General features: G+C 31.3%; 3 protein-coding genes across 5 annotated transcripts in view; 1 reads left to right on the forward strand and 2 right to left on the reverse strand.

The window, feature by feature from the left end:
• LOC140663284 (probable cytochrome P450 12a5, mitochondrial) overlaps positions 1 to 7,086 on the reverse strand; it is an 8,912-nt gene extending 1,826 nt beyond the window's left edge. Inside the window, exons 1-8 of the mRNA XM_072887340.1 lie at positions 6,691 to 7,086; positions 5,912 to 6,157; positions 5,542 to 5,785; positions 4,733 to 4,929; positions 4,050 to 4,251; positions 2,869 to 3,034; positions 1,838 to 2,086; positions 1,150 to 1,362 (exon numbers count right to left, since the gene is read on the reverse strand). Of these exons, the coding sequence (XP_072743441.1) occupies positions 1,150 to 1,362; positions 1,838 to 2,086; positions 2,869 to 3,034; positions 4,050 to 4,251; positions 4,733 to 4,929; positions 5,542 to 5,785; positions 5,912 to 6,137 (1,497 nt within the window). The 5' untranslated portion in view covers positions 6,138 to 6,157; positions 6,691 to 7,086. The remainder of the gene's footprint in view (positions 1 to 1,149; positions 1,363 to 1,837; positions 2,087 to 2,868; positions 3,035 to 4,049; positions 4,252 to 4,732; positions 4,930 to 5,541; positions 5,786 to 5,911; positions 6,158 to 6,690) is intronic.
• Positions 7,087 to 8,238: 1,152 nt separating this feature from the next.
• Gbeta5 (guanine nucleotide-binding protein subunit beta-5) lies at positions 8,239 to 11,505 on the reverse strand. 3 transcript variants are annotated; one of them, XM_072887342.1, is made up of 6 exons: positions 11,395 to 11,505; positions 10,913 to 11,108; positions 10,376 to 10,512; positions 10,179 to 10,297; positions 9,687 to 10,044; positions 8,239 to 9,516 (listed from the first exon to the last, which is right to left on the reverse strand). In XM_072887342.1, the coding sequence occupies exons 2-6, from the start codon at positions 11,019 to 11,021 to the stop codon at positions 9,187 to 9,189; spliced, it is 1,053 nt and encodes a 350-aa protein (XP_072743443.1). In that variant the 5' UTR covers positions 11,022 to 11,108; positions 11,395 to 11,505; the 3' UTR covers positions 8,239 to 9,186. The 3 variants fall into 3 exon arrangements, with proteins under 3 accessions (XP_072743443.1, XP_072743444.1, XP_072743442.1); XM_072887343.1 differs by having other exon boundaries at positions 11,401 to 11,497; XM_072887341.1 differs by having other exon boundaries at positions 10,913 to 11,497.
• Positions 11,506 to 12,389: 884 nt separating this feature from the next.
• Positions 12,390 to 15,000, forward strand: part of Blw (ATP synthase subunit alpha blw, mitochondrial) — a 3,828-nt gene continuing 1,217 nt past the window's right edge. The window contains exons 1-5 of the mRNA XM_072887123.1: positions 12,390 to 12,605; positions 13,068 to 13,181; positions 13,354 to 13,703; positions 14,174 to 14,530; positions 14,806 to 15,000. The exon at positions 14,806 to 15,000 is cut by the window's right edge and continues 187 nt beyond it. Of these exons, the coding sequence (XP_072743224.1) occupies positions 12,540 to 12,605; positions 13,068 to 13,181; positions 13,354 to 13,703; positions 14,174 to 14,530; positions 14,806 to 15,000 (1,082 nt within the window). The 5' untranslated portion in view covers positions 12,390 to 12,539. The remainder of the gene's footprint in view (positions 12,606 to 13,067; positions 13,182 to 13,353; positions 13,704 to 14,173; positions 14,531 to 14,805) is intronic.

Here is a 15,000-nt window from a genome sequence, read left to right on the forward strand (position 1 = left end):
TTTTACAATTTTCTGTACGTTTTACTTCATAAAACCATAATGGTCACCATAAAAAAAATCTCATACTTATTCGGCAAACTTCTTTTAAATTTGAGATTCTTAAGGAAAACTACAGAAAAACATGAAGACTAAATTTTTTTTATCGCTTCCTACAATTTTTTCAGAGTCTAAATCATTATTTGACAGAGTAAAGTTTCGGCCTCAAAAATCTGTTTTTTAAATTGCGGTACAATAATTTTTAATGGAGTTATAAACCATCAAAGTCAAAATACTTATTTTTATTTAATCCGCGTTAACTCGGTCAAAAAAAAAACTTAAAAATATAATATTAATATAATATATTTATAATTATATTAATTTTGTAGAGAAAATTTTAAACTTTTATATTAGGAAATCGATCATAGATTTTTTTGACACGTGACAGGCACACAAAGTGAGAAGAAAAAAATTTTGTCCAGCACACATAGTTTTCTATGTACAAAAATTACCAAATTTATAAAAACGTAAAAATAATAGATCTTTTGAAAGAGATTTCAAATCTTTTTTTATATTTAAATTTCATTTATTTTTAACAAAATTACACTTTGCTAAATTTTGCCTATTATTTTAAAGAAAAATTTGGTATTCCTTTAAATTTTTGCGAAAAGTTTATTTATAATTTTTTATTTTCTATTTTTTATTAAAAAATATTACTATTTAATTTCTTCAACGAATTTTGATACTATTTTGCCGATAGGGAATTAAACTTTATACGGAATAGAACGGAGTAAGAGATCTAAAGAAATTAAGAGAAAATAGAAGTAGAAGCGAATAAATTTGTCAATGGTGAAAAAAGAATGAAATGGCTAACTTTGACTGGTACGTGCGTTATGTAAAAGCTCACATATATTTTGGATTAATGGAAGATACAATAATGGAATATATACACTTGTCCCCTTGCCCCTGCCGAAACTCTTGTTGAAACTTGAATCGTAAAAATTTAAGACAATGGTAAAAAGTTTTGATTAGCGTCGTTACTTCTTTTCAAATAAAACATACATCATTTTAAACGCCAGACGCCAGATCGTAATATAGATAATAATACATAAGACTATTAAGTGAATCTTGAAAATAAATAAATTATAGCATAGAAAAGAAAAATATACGAACTGTCAAGAGTAATATTTGGAGTTCCATCTCGGCGAATCTTTTGCCAATACAGGTACGCGGACCATATCCGAAAGGCATGTGTGCGAAGGGATGTGGCTTTGTAGGTAATGGAAATTCAGTGTTATCCCGTAACCATCTCTCTGGAATGTATTCGTGGGCTAGTGGAAATTGTGCAGATTCCGAGATCAATGCATGACAGGCGGCAACGTTGAACTGACGAGACATTATGAATAATCCAACAATAGAATTTCAATTTCATTCAATTTATATTATATATACATATTACATATATATTCCGCAACATACATAACCCACATAACACACATTCAATTGCATACTCTTTTCTTATAATTATATATAAGAATAAAAAATTGATGAGTCTGCTTAGCTTTAGCAGAACTAAAGTTCAGAGACACAAATATAGGTATGAGTATAATTAAAGCTTCTTTGTCTACGTTCGAACAACGCGTGCTTTAATATATATGAAACATTTTTTTAATTTAAGATTGATTACAATAAAATGTTTAATTAGAAAGTATCTCAAGAGAAATGTTTCGACACATTGATTTGATTAAAAATCAAAGTCATCATCAATATTTAATTTCAATAATATATCTTACATCACTAATATATGTGAGAGATGAATCTTTATGATTTAAACAAAATTAAAAGAAAAAAAGGAACGTACTCCTGCTGGTATTCTGTATCCTCCTAGAGAAATATCCTCTCGCATCGTTCTTATGATAAACATAGTAATGGGAAAAATTCGCATGGATTCTTTAATGCAGGCCTTAGCATATGGTATTTGATTCAACATGTCGTACGTAACGAGCGACGTTTTGCTCGGTAACGCGGACATTACCTCTTTTCTTAATTTTTCTTGTTTCTCTGGATTATTCGCGATGTAATAGAGAAAACCGCCAGCCGTATTACCGATCTACAATATAACAGATCTTGTTTATTTATAAGGTTCGACAGTAGACAGTAGACGCTGCGCGGAGATATGTTGCTTTATGTCTTTATGTTGGCTTATGTTGGAGATTTCGTTTTTTGTTTTTTTTGCATATTACAGCCAAAATATCCATAGAACAACATATTACTTATATAATTGTGATATTTGTAATCAGTATCGAATCTTTGATACTAAAGAGCAATTTTTTCGATAAAGGATAAAAAAAAACATTTAATACAATTAAATAATAAATTTTTAAAAACCAAATTGCAAAATTCGGCTATTTAGCTCAATTCTAACAATGTATGGTATTCGTGTATTGTAAGAAACATATCGAAATAAGATTCATGAAAAGATATAAATTTTTCGAGGCATAGTTTGCTGACGAATATCATTATCATTATCATTATCATTAATAATAATAAGGTACAGCGGGGTATAGTTATAATAATGATAGATTATGTTGTTATAGTAGCACCGTGTGAGAGAGAACACGAACGTTGTCTTTGTCTCTCTTACAATGTAATAACGTGCGTGTGTAATAGAGATAGAGCACAAACAGACATACACCAATACTTGGAATATGAGAGTTCATTTCTCAATGTTATTTACTTTTTCAGAAGAAGAAGGTACTTTTGTTTGTAAAAAAAAAAAAAAAAAAAAAAAAAAAAAAATAAAAGGCTAAGCTATGTATACTTGGAATTAATTAAGGATTTCGTTTCTATCATCCGTGACTATCGGACGTCGTATATAATTTTCACCCTTACCGTATCAATACCGCCTATTAGCATATCCAATGCCATTATACGAGCCGTTTTTTCATCGATACGTAAAAGATTCTCCAGTACACTCTGGTTTTGACAGTCTATGTCTATACGATTTGTCGTCTCGCCAAGTTTCTCCTTAGCGTGCCGGATGTATTTATGAGCAATTCTAAAATAAATTTTTGCACAAATATGAATATTGGAAACATAATATACATACACATATAATACACATATAATATCGCGGATCATGTATTGCGCTTTGAAACTTGTCATTGCTTATATATGTATATATACAGGGTGTCTCATAACTAACGAGCCAACGCTTGTGAACGAATAGAGTACAGTGAACTGAACAAAAAAAGTATTAGGTCATTTTGCGATTTTCGCAATAATTATTAAAATATTAATTAAAAACGCTTAGCGAACAATATTATACATATCTACAAGATGTCCGGTAATCTGTATTCTTCGGATCTGTATCTAATCGTCCCATCTCTCTAGGGCAGATCAAACTGAATATAAAAGTTCTGTATCATTTTTCAATTTTCGCAATAATTATTAAAATATTAATTAAAAACGCTCAGCGTATAAGCGTCGCATGTAGCGTTCAGCATACCCTGAGCGTTCTTAATTAATAATTCAATAATTATTGCTATGCGCTAATCGCAAAATGATACAGGACTTTTATGTTCAGTTTGACCTGCTCTATCTGCCCTAGAGAGGTGGAGCGATTATTACCGGACATCTTGTAGATATGTATAATATTGTTTGTTTAGTTCACTCTACTCTACCCACTCACGAGCGTTGGCTCATTAGTTATGAGACACCTTGTATATACAAAGTAATAAATTATATGTAAAGAAAAGGCATAAAAGTAAAGGTGATATAGCTTACAGAATGATATATATTAATTTTCTATCAAGAATTATGTATTATTGTGCCCGCGCGCACAATACATTATCGATAACAAATTACTCGCGTATCTACATGATGTGAGGAATATCGGAAAAATACTTTGAGAGAATTGTCAGGTACGATAACGAGAGACACGAGAAACGAGAAACAAAATGAAAAAATTCATATATTCGCGAGAATTTACGAGTAATAATACGCTTTAGCATAATATGTATGTATGTATGTATGTATGTATGTATGTATTATACGTATTGTACAATATTTACTCATTAATCGTATCCAGAACATGGGACAACTTCTTGAAATTTCGCTTATTGTATACTTTCCACAGTGATGGTTGGTTGTCCAAGCGATGCATGAGATCGAACGCGTCACTCACGCAATTAATCATTATTTGCGGTTCCGAGTTTGCAGCAAGATTGGGCTTTAAACATCCTAATCGGCAACCCAACGCGATCGAACATATTGCTATTTATTGCATAAGGATAGATTATCAGATATAATTAGAGCCACATAGTTCGATATAAAAATAAAGTCTATCTATTTATATTTAAGTTTTTAGCTACATTCTCTTATTGTATTGTTGATAAAAATACATTTTAATCTATTCAAAATGTACAGAATCACATATTAAATCACATAATGCGTTATACATACATAAAATATGTATACTTAATCAAGAGAATGTATTATATGTATATACTTAATAATATATTGTTAGATCTTTTGTAAATAATTAATATATACAATATATACAATACACACACACACACACACACACACACACACACACGCGCGCGCGCGCGCGCGCACGCACGCACGCACGCACGCACGCACGCACGCACGCACGCACGCACGCACGCACGCACGCACGCACGTACACACGCACGCACACGCACACGCACGCACACGCACACGCACACGCACACGCACACGCACACACACTTACATTCCAAACTCCACTTATGCAATTCATTTATAAAGTTACGCGGCAACTCCTCAGTTTTAGGATCTCGCAGTGTTCGCATTTTTTCCACAAATTCGTGGGTCACTTTACTAATTTGCATAACGTGTGGTTTAATTCTTTGCGGTGTCATCATGTAGGGATTGACTCTTGAGCGAAAATCGCGCCACATTTTATCTTGGCTGGAAACAGGAGGAAAATAGAGAGCTTTTTCCCCAGCAGGAAAAAAGATGATGTATCTTATGCAATCTACTATATTTGTGCCTATTTGTACCTTCTCTAATTTATTAAACTTTGAAGTAATATATAATATCTAATATCATAGACCTATGTATTTTCTAATTTGATTTAATTTGATTTAATTTCTATGCCAATTTATATTATTGTAATTTGAAAGTAACAATATGGTATTAATATTTTTTCATAATATAGTGTTTAAAAGAGTAAAATTAAATTTTAATTTTTATCACATTTTTAATCATGTTTATCCATGTTCTATTGTATATATATTGTATAATTGTATATAGTGTTGTATAATATTGCAATTTTAATGGCCAGCAATGTATATAATTTTTTTTCAAAATTACCAAATAACTTAAGTCATTACGAAGGATTAGCAAAAAAAAAAGACTTGCGTTACAAATAACACATCTACAAAGATAAAGTTTTTGATGTTTGCAATTTACTTTTTATTATTAGTGCAATGTATATTCTAAAAAAAGATGAAAATTTTTCCTTCCTCTTCCATAAATAATTATATATTCTTACTAATTGTAAGAGCTCGCTATACTGACCTTACTGCAAGACCGTACTGTCCGTCGTAGATATGTTTCCTATTTTTACGATAATAATACAAGCTCTCTAAAGAAATTCGTATCGGTGAGTTGCCTGCTAATCGATACATCTGCTCGCATAATTGTGGAGAGAAAAGAAAGATGAGTGATCGGTGATTCGTTAAATCGTTCAATTTAACGATATCGCCGTACTGTTTATGCAGCATACGCATTTCAGTCATAACATCTGCATTACCGTATTCACCTATATCATTTTCATCAATATATATATATATATATATATATATATATATATACACTATATACATATATATTTTTACACACACGCGGATTATTAAAGAGAACGACAAAATACATATATTGTATTTACCTAATATGTATCGTGTAAATCTAAATAAATTGCCAAACAAAGGAATAAATCCTTTTGGACCAGGAATATCTTCGGTCGGCCGCACATGTTGTTGTTCGTTTTTGTTTTTCGTTTCGCTATCCACTGAACAATTCTTGGTAGACTTTGCGCGACATTGCATACTTGATGACAATCGCAAATTATTGATTTTACAAATGAAAAATGTGACACGCATTATATTTTTCATTAGATGCTCTTGACTTTGCTCTGCAATATATTGATATTTATTTATATCGGAAACAATGTTGAATGATTTCGCAAGAATTTTTGTTCAAGGCATACATAATAATACATTCACATATACATATATTCAAATATACATATATTCACATATGTGCAATGATTAGCCCTTTAGTTACATATTGTGACTTATACATATGTTGACTTATATACGTTGATTATTATTAAAAATATATAACAAACATATAATAAAAATTACATATTTTATTTAATAAATGTACGTGAAATATTTACTTCTAATAAAAAAATATCGAAAATTACCGAAATTAGAATTTAAGGCAAATAAATAACACATTAAGATATACGACACATTTATACTCGTATCGTTATACTCGAATATGATATTAAAATTGAAAACAGTATATGTATATATATATGCGTGAAATATATTACGTTATGTATTCGAGTAATTGACTAATAAGTATATCGATAAATTAAAGTAAAACGCATTTATATCGAATATGATCAAATAATCTCGCATATGAACGCCTTTATTATACCTTTTCTTCACGTTTCTTCTTTCTATAAATTGCGACAATTTTTTAATATAGTTATTCTTCCACTCAATCTTTCTTACTCTTTGCGCAATGAACATAAACTGGCTCTCCAAACAATATAAAAAGGTCAAAAAACATCTTATGTTAAATATATCTTAACGACAATAATAATATAAAAAACGCCTTTAAATCGTCTTTTTTAGATGTTTTTTTAAGAAAATATGTTGTCTGGATTGTATTTGTGAACGTTTATTTTGTGATTTTAAACATTTTAACGTTCGTTGTACATGCGTGTATATTAACGATTATATTTACATAGTTACAGTGTGTCTCATAACTAATGAGCCAAAACGCTCGTGATCGAGTAAAACACGATAAACAGAATCAAACTATTAAGTCATATATATATATATATATGACTTAACAGTTTGATTCTGTTTTTCGTGTTTTACCCTATACTTACGCATCCACGCACATTTATATATATATATATATATATATATATATATATATATATATATATATATATAAATTGATGTATATACAAATACAGAAAATCCAGAAAAACTTTCTGGATCTCGCGGAAAATGAAAAAAAAACTAACAATAAGTCCAAGCAGCACTCGTCCAGTAATGTTTCGACAGTCCTTCATAGCACAACGGAATCCGCTTGTTTTACTCATATTAATTCTTTATTTCTATAAACTAAATATCATATTTTATTATAATTTTTTATTTAGATTATCAGAGGAAAACAAAATAAATATGCGTACAACACGCGCGGCATTATTAAAGAGATGGAGCGCTTTTATTTACGCGTCGATACGTACTATACGTCACAAATTTCTATACAATATATAAGTCTAAATAAATATAAATATAAATAAATTGTATATAGTATTATTTATTTATATTTATATATATATATAGATACAGGGTGTCCCAGAGCACTTGTGCCAACGCTCGTGAGCAAGTAGAGCACAGTAAACTGAGCAAAAAAGTTTTATACCATTTTGCGATATTCGTAATAATAATCGAATATTTAATATTTTGATTATTATTACGAATATCGCAAAATGGTATAAGACCTTTTTGCTCAGTTTACTGTGCCCTACCTGCTCACGAGCGTTGGCACAAGTGCTCTGGGACACCATGTATATATTATATATAACTTATGCGATTTTAATTTAAAAATAAAATGGTTCTATTTTTTCAATTAGTATTTTATTTAAAAAAAAAACGTATTTAAAATTTTTTTTATAAAGAAATAAAAAATATAATATTAAAATATAATTTTAAAAGTATATATTATATTTTTATTAATAAAATTTTAATTATATGAATTATATAGTATAGTAAATAATATATAAATTATATATAATGCATATACATATTTTTTATGTTTTAATAACTAATTTATAATTAAGAATTAATTATTAAAACGTTTTTGTATATTTATCTAAATTAAATTCTTATTGTTAGTAAGATTTAATGCCTGAATGTAGGATTTTAGACATGTCTTACAAGTAGGAAAGACTTGAAATATGATCGATAACACTGGTCATTGTTTATTATCAATGTTCTCTGCTCTCTCTTCCGCTTCTGCTCAATCTTCCTTCAAGTGCCAAAGCCACTACAAGCTTTATGTATACAAGATACAGTAGTTCTATTCTTTATAGCTGAACTTCAAATTAGTCAAAGAATATCATAAAATATCATCTACGCAATATTTAATAAATTCTCACTAATTATTCTTACACGAGAAAAAAATATACATATATATACATATATATAAGAAAACAAAATATTTACAAAAAAATTTGGATTTATGAAATCTTTATTTTTTTTTTATATTCATACATTGATTTTTTATGCTACAAATTATATATATATATATATATATATATATATATATATATATATATACATACATACATATGTATGCATACACATATGTATGTAGATTTAATATAATTTTTCTGTAAATTAGGACCAGCCTAATGCAATTTCGTTAATATTATCACATTGCCATACTTGTTAAATATATTGCCAATTACATCTTGCATATGACATAGCAAATTTGCCATTGAAAATACACAATTGTTTAATACATTATACATTTTACTTATATATATATACTAGTAGAATGTAGAATGTATTAAACAATTGTGTATTTTCAATAGCAAACTTACTGCATCATATGTGAGATGTAATTGGTAATATTTAAATATATGTGTGTATATATATATATATATATATATATACACATATATAATACACACATACACACACACACACACACGCACACACACACACACACACACACACACACATATATATATATATATATATATATATATATATATAATACTTTATGAAACATGAACACATGAAAAGTAACTGAAAAACCAAGAATTTAATAAATATGATAAAATAATAAATATATTAACCATATACTATATAGCAAGAGCATCCTAACATTCTTAAAATAATAATAATCTTAAGCCCAAACTCGTAAAGTCGAATCCCAGCTTCCAGTAGATAGAGCAGTACCATCTGGAGAAACCCTTAGACACGAAACTCGATTTTCATGACCATACAATAGTGCCACCCGTTGACACTTTAAGGTATCCCACACATTCACTGTATAATCATTGTATCCAGCAAAGAGCAACCGGCCGCTTACACTAAGATCAACCGCGTTTGCTCCAAATATTATACTCTCTTTTGCGTATACCGCGACTTCTCTATCGGCGCGTAGATCGAATAAGCGACAAGTAGCATCGTCCGATCCTGTTGCTACTGCATCACCGCCTGGATGGAATCTCACCTGTTAGCATCGCGAATACAATAATACAATATTAAACATTCACATTTTGAGAAAAAAATCATCATATCATAAAAATATATCAATTATAATAATCAATAACCTAACCTTTTGCTCATCATAATAGTATGAAAAGTTATATAAAAGATATAATTGTAGAAAGTACTACATACTGAGTTAACGTCGGATTGATGTCCTTCAAAGCTTTGCACACACTGACCGCTGCGCATATCCCAAATTAAGACCAATTTGTCACAACCACCTGACACAAATGTGTTTCCAGTTTCACTCGGTGCTAAATCAATAGACATGACATCGCTGGAATGTCCTTGGAAACTTTGTAACAACTGTCCGCTCTCTACGTCCCACAAACCGCACGTACTGTCACCGCTGCCTGTTAAAATCTGTTGATCGCTATTGGGAAACGCGCAGCACGACATGTACGACGTATGTGTGCCGACGGTTTTCTTGTGAGCCGAAACATCATCCTCCAGGCTTAATGTATACACTGTAACTTTATTATCTAGACCTCTGCAAAAATTCCATATCGCAGAATATTATAAAGGGCAGCGATTTACCACACTGAGAATCTCTCGTTTAACATTTTTTCTTTGCAATAAATTTTTCTTTGAAATAAATTTTTTATTATTTATTATAATAAATACCCGCATGCAACTAAAGTGCCACTAGGGCCATAAGCACAGGCCATCACCCATCTAGTTGGCATACTAACGGCATGTTCTTTATTTGTAGTAAAGGCATCCCATATAATCATTCTTCCATCCTAAAAGTTGAATGATGTAAAATACATATTATTATTGTATAACATAAGTTAAATGTCATTATAAATAAAATATTATACCTGCGAAGAAGAAACAATATGACGTTTATCGGGAGACCAATCGGAACATAAAACTTTGGCTTGATGTCCTTTTAGGATACGTCTAGGTTTTACATTTATACAATTAATTGCTTCGAGTCTATCAGCTACACTGGCAACTGAAAACATAAGAAACATAAGTATAATTCATACAGATAATCAATATTTAAAACAACAAAAAATTATTAATCCAATCTCAATATTAATGTAATCACTTTTTTTTATAAAAAGATAGTTATATATTATTATTAATAAAATCATATCTGTGCGTATAAAATATCTCATTTTAGTATCTTATATGATATCTCATTTTTTTAACTAACAAAAATATATAGATTGTTTGACAACAGGTGGAACAAAGGAAAATTCTACATAATTCTACATAATAAAATAAGACAAAAATCAAAAGTACAGTTGTCAAACACCTTGTATATAAAATATTAAAGGAAGATTAGAAGGATTTCCAAATATTTGTATACGCATAAATGACATATTGACAAGTTAAATTTTGACAATTACGCGTGATATCATTTAACTTCTGTCGTTCATCTTCCAAACGTATCTTTAAACATTCCGCCTCCTTTGCTAGCTTCTCTATATGTTCCAACTCCGTCGCAGCCGAGTCCATGTTGTCTCACTTGTTTGACACTGAATAACTTTTTGACACAAGTATACGATAGAGAAATTTCACAAACAAGCGGTCCTCCATTCGCATCTATTGAAGTTATGTTACGAATGCGTCTATATATATATATATATATCTACATGTGTGTGCGTGTGTACATTAATTAAGATATATATATATATATATGCTTGGACTTTCTCTCTTGTATCGTTTGATTAATGAGTCATTTATCGATTGCAGTCACAAAAAAGCAGTTTATTGTTATTTAATTAGAATTTTAAATAATTTGCCAAATCTATGAATAAAATATTATTTTCGAAACTTAATATAGAATCGAAACTGAACAGAGAATTGTAAAATGTTAGCAGATATCAACATTTACACGATACGCGAGTTATCCAAGTTTCTCTTTTATCTTGCACTTGTTTTTAAACGAAAACAATCCGTCAGATGCGGTAATGGGTAAGAAAGAATAATCGATACGACGTGACGCGAAATAAAGGGTGTTTTCCATTTAGCGACACAAGTAGGCAGTAAACACAAGAGTCAGTCTATCTTTGTTGTCATTGGATGAAAAAAGACAAGATGGTGCTTGTGTGGATGAGGCCCGATTTGACACAACGCTTATTGGCCAGTTGAAAATGAGGCTCCCTGATTGGTTAATCGTTGCTGGTGACCCTAAGTATCAGTCGATATAAGTGTGGCTGTGGTCAATATTAACGTGGTCAAATGAGACGCTTCCTGCTTATGTCGACTTGTGTCACTATGGGCCGGTTGTTCCAACGTTGGTTAACTTTAATCACGTTGATAACTATAACTATATTTTCGTCTTTTTTTTCATAGCTTATCTGAGAGAGACAAAGATATAGATATACTAGGGTTACATTCCAAAACGTTTCCTCTTGGAGGAAAATTTTATTCGAAATATATAGTACATGTTATTATACTATTATATTATACTATATTATATTCAGTAAAATTTTTCTTGCAGAGGTATATCGGAGGTATATCTATGGGCGCGTTCGGGGAGACGCTATTAGCGCTAACAGCATCGTTTTATCTTTGTTCAACTTTTAATGAGTAACAAAGATAGAAATGACACCGTTAGCGGTAATAGCGTCTCCCTGAACGCGCCCTATATACATACATACTACATACCAAAGTAGCAGCTCATGTTCGATCTATGGCCGATATTCATAGTCCGTTCTTCATTGGTTGAACGTGATCTTAAGACGACCTTAAATATAAGATTGAGCTATGAATACCGGCCTATGTTTTCATTTGTCTATGGATTTAGTTATGAAAGCAAATCGATGACTGCTGGCTGCGGGCTGCGGTTTTCTGCGCATGGAGTTTAAGTTTAGAGTGGGGGGTGGATGGATAACCAACGGGTATTACGGATGTTCTTTCGATCTTCTCGCTTCTCGCTGGTCCTTACCAGTCCCTACTCTACCTTGGAGCAGTTGAGATTTTAATTATCAAATTTGTAGTCCGGCCAACGGGCTTTTCCACTTGAAAAAAATGGCACTCTTATCCTTACGTTTGACTTCGTCTTTAGTTAAGCATCTGCCGAATACCACGGCTCAGGTAATTCCAAAAAAATTTCTCATTAATATTATACCCTTGACACGTTACACGCCTGACGGAACGTGCCGACATTTTCCACTTGGAACTGCACTATTCTCCTGAGTTTTATTTTCTCTAGCTTTCGTTACCTTCTCGTTTCGATCGCAAAATCGGATTGTAGATAAAAAAAAATAAACCCAAATATACCAGAAATACCAAATATTTTGATTTATAAATTATTCAATTCATGACAAAATTTATACGATACTTTATATGATGTGTCAATAATATATGTATATCTATTACATAAAATGTGTTGAAGCAGCAAGTTATGTAATGCGTTTCTTCATATATGCATACACACACACACACACACACACACACACACACACACACACACACACACACACACACACACACACACACACACACATATATATATATATATATATATATATACACGTATGTACTTTCTTAACATAGATTATTTGGCCTGCAACTGCTGTAGCTTCTTGCAAATATCATGTCTCGTGCAGCCGTCGTTCGGCAGAAATTTCTTCCATCCTGGAAGAACGTATTCTTGGATCAGCACCAAAGGTAAATCTTTTATAAAAGACAAATTGCATTATATTATATCATTTAATATCATATGTAATGACTTACGAGTATATATGTTTTTAGTTTTTATAAATTTTATTTCGTACTTTTTAAAGAGAAGATTATTTTCAAATATCCTATATAAAGTAGAGTAACTCTGATCTCATCTTAGGCTAATCTCGAAGAGACTGGTAGAGTACTCAGCATTGGAGATGGTATCGCGCGTGTGTACGGACTGAAGAATATTCAAGCCGATGAGATGGTGGAATTTAGCTCAGGTTTGAAAGGTATGGCGTTAAACTTGGAACCTGACAATGTAGGCGTTGTCGTGTTCGGTAATGACAGGCACATTAAGGAAGGGGATATTGTGAAACGTACCGGTGCCATTGTTGATGTTCCCGTTGGCGAAGAATTATTGGGTCGTGTTGTCGATGCCTTGGGCAATCCTATAGATGGTAAAGGACCTCTAAACAGCAAATTGAGATTCCGTATTGGAACAAAAGCTCCAGGCATTATTCCCAGGTAATTTATAATAATAAAATTGTAATCTTGCGTCTTGGAATTTTCTTATATTAAACTTAAAGAATAGTGATATTTTATTGTTATGTGACAATTATAATTGATAATTATCTTATTTTGCAATAGATTAAGAGATAGATGGATAAACTTATAAATCTAAATATATATATATGTTTAGATTAAGAGATAGATGGATAAACTTATATATCTAAATATCTAAATATATATATATATATATATATATATATATATATACATACACAGGGTGTCCCATTTTAAATAACGACCGCAAATATCTTCCGAATAATATGTTTTACAGAAAAATGTTTCTTATGACCCCCTCGAAACCATACAACTTTTATCTGAAACATTTTTCTGTAAAACGTATTATTCGGGAGATATTCGAGGTCGTCATTTAAAATGGGACATCCTGTATATATATATATATATATATTTATTCTTTCTTCTAACAGAGTATCGGTCAGAGAACCTATGCAAACTGGAATTAAAGCTGTAGATTCGTTGGTACCTATCGGTCGTGGTCAACGTGAGTTGATTATCGGGGACAGACAGACTGGAAAAACTGCTCTTGCTATTGATACAATTATCAATCAAAAACGTTTTAATGACGCTGGAGAAGAAAAGAAAAAATTATATTGCATTTATGTCGCTATTGGTCAGAAGAGATCTACCGTTGCGCAAATCGTAAAGCGTTTAACAGATAGCGGTGCTATTAATTACACTATCATTGTATCGGCCACTGCCTCTGACGCAGCACCGCTTCAGTACTTGGCCCCATATTCTGGATGCGCTATGGGAGAGTTCTTCAGGTGAATATTTAATTTCACATTTATATTATATTATACTATCTTTCATTTATTATTTTTTTTATCTTAAAAGAATACATACGTCCTGCGTGTGCGTGTGCGTGTGCGTGCGTGCGTGCGTGCGTGCGTGTGTGTGTGTGTGTGTGTGTGTGCGTGTGTGTGTGTGTGTGTGTGTGTGTGTGTGTGTGTGTGTGTGTGTGTGTGTGTGCGTGCGTGCGCGCGCGATATATCGATTTTATTGCTATAAAAAAATTTTTATTAAAATTACTATTTTGCAGAGACAATGGGAAGCATGCTTTAATCATTTATGACGATTTATCTAAACAAGCTGTTGCCTATCGGCAGATGTCTTTACTACTTAGAAGACCACCAGGTCGTGAAGCCTATCCTGGCGATGTATTTTATCTTCATTCTCGTCTGCTCGAGAGAGCGGCCAAAATGAATGAAAATTTGGGTGGTGGATCGTTAACAGC

This window comes from Anoplolepis gracilipes, chromosome 2 (genome assembly GCF_047496725.1).
Source record: "Anoplolepis gracilipes chromosome 2, ASM4749672v1, whole genome shotgun sequence".
Classification (NCBI taxonomy): domain Eukaryota; kingdom Metazoa; phylum Arthropoda; class Insecta; order Hymenoptera; family Formicidae; genus Anoplolepis; species Anoplolepis gracilipes.

Bases quoted from the DNA above. Each gene is read 5' to 3' on its own strand.
- Gbeta5 (XM_072887342.1), bottom strand. From the start codon at position 11,021: ATGGACTCGGCTGCGACGGAGTTGGAACATATAGAGAAGCTAGCAAAG. The intron at 10,513-10,912 runs GTAATTGTCAAA...TTATGTTTTCAG, and splicing joins GAAGTTAAATGATATCACGC to TTGCCAGTGTAGCTGATAGA. The intron at 10,298-10,375 runs GTATAATATTTT...TTCAACTTTTAG, and splicing joins ATATTGTTTCTTCTTCGCAG to GATGGAAGAATGATTATATG.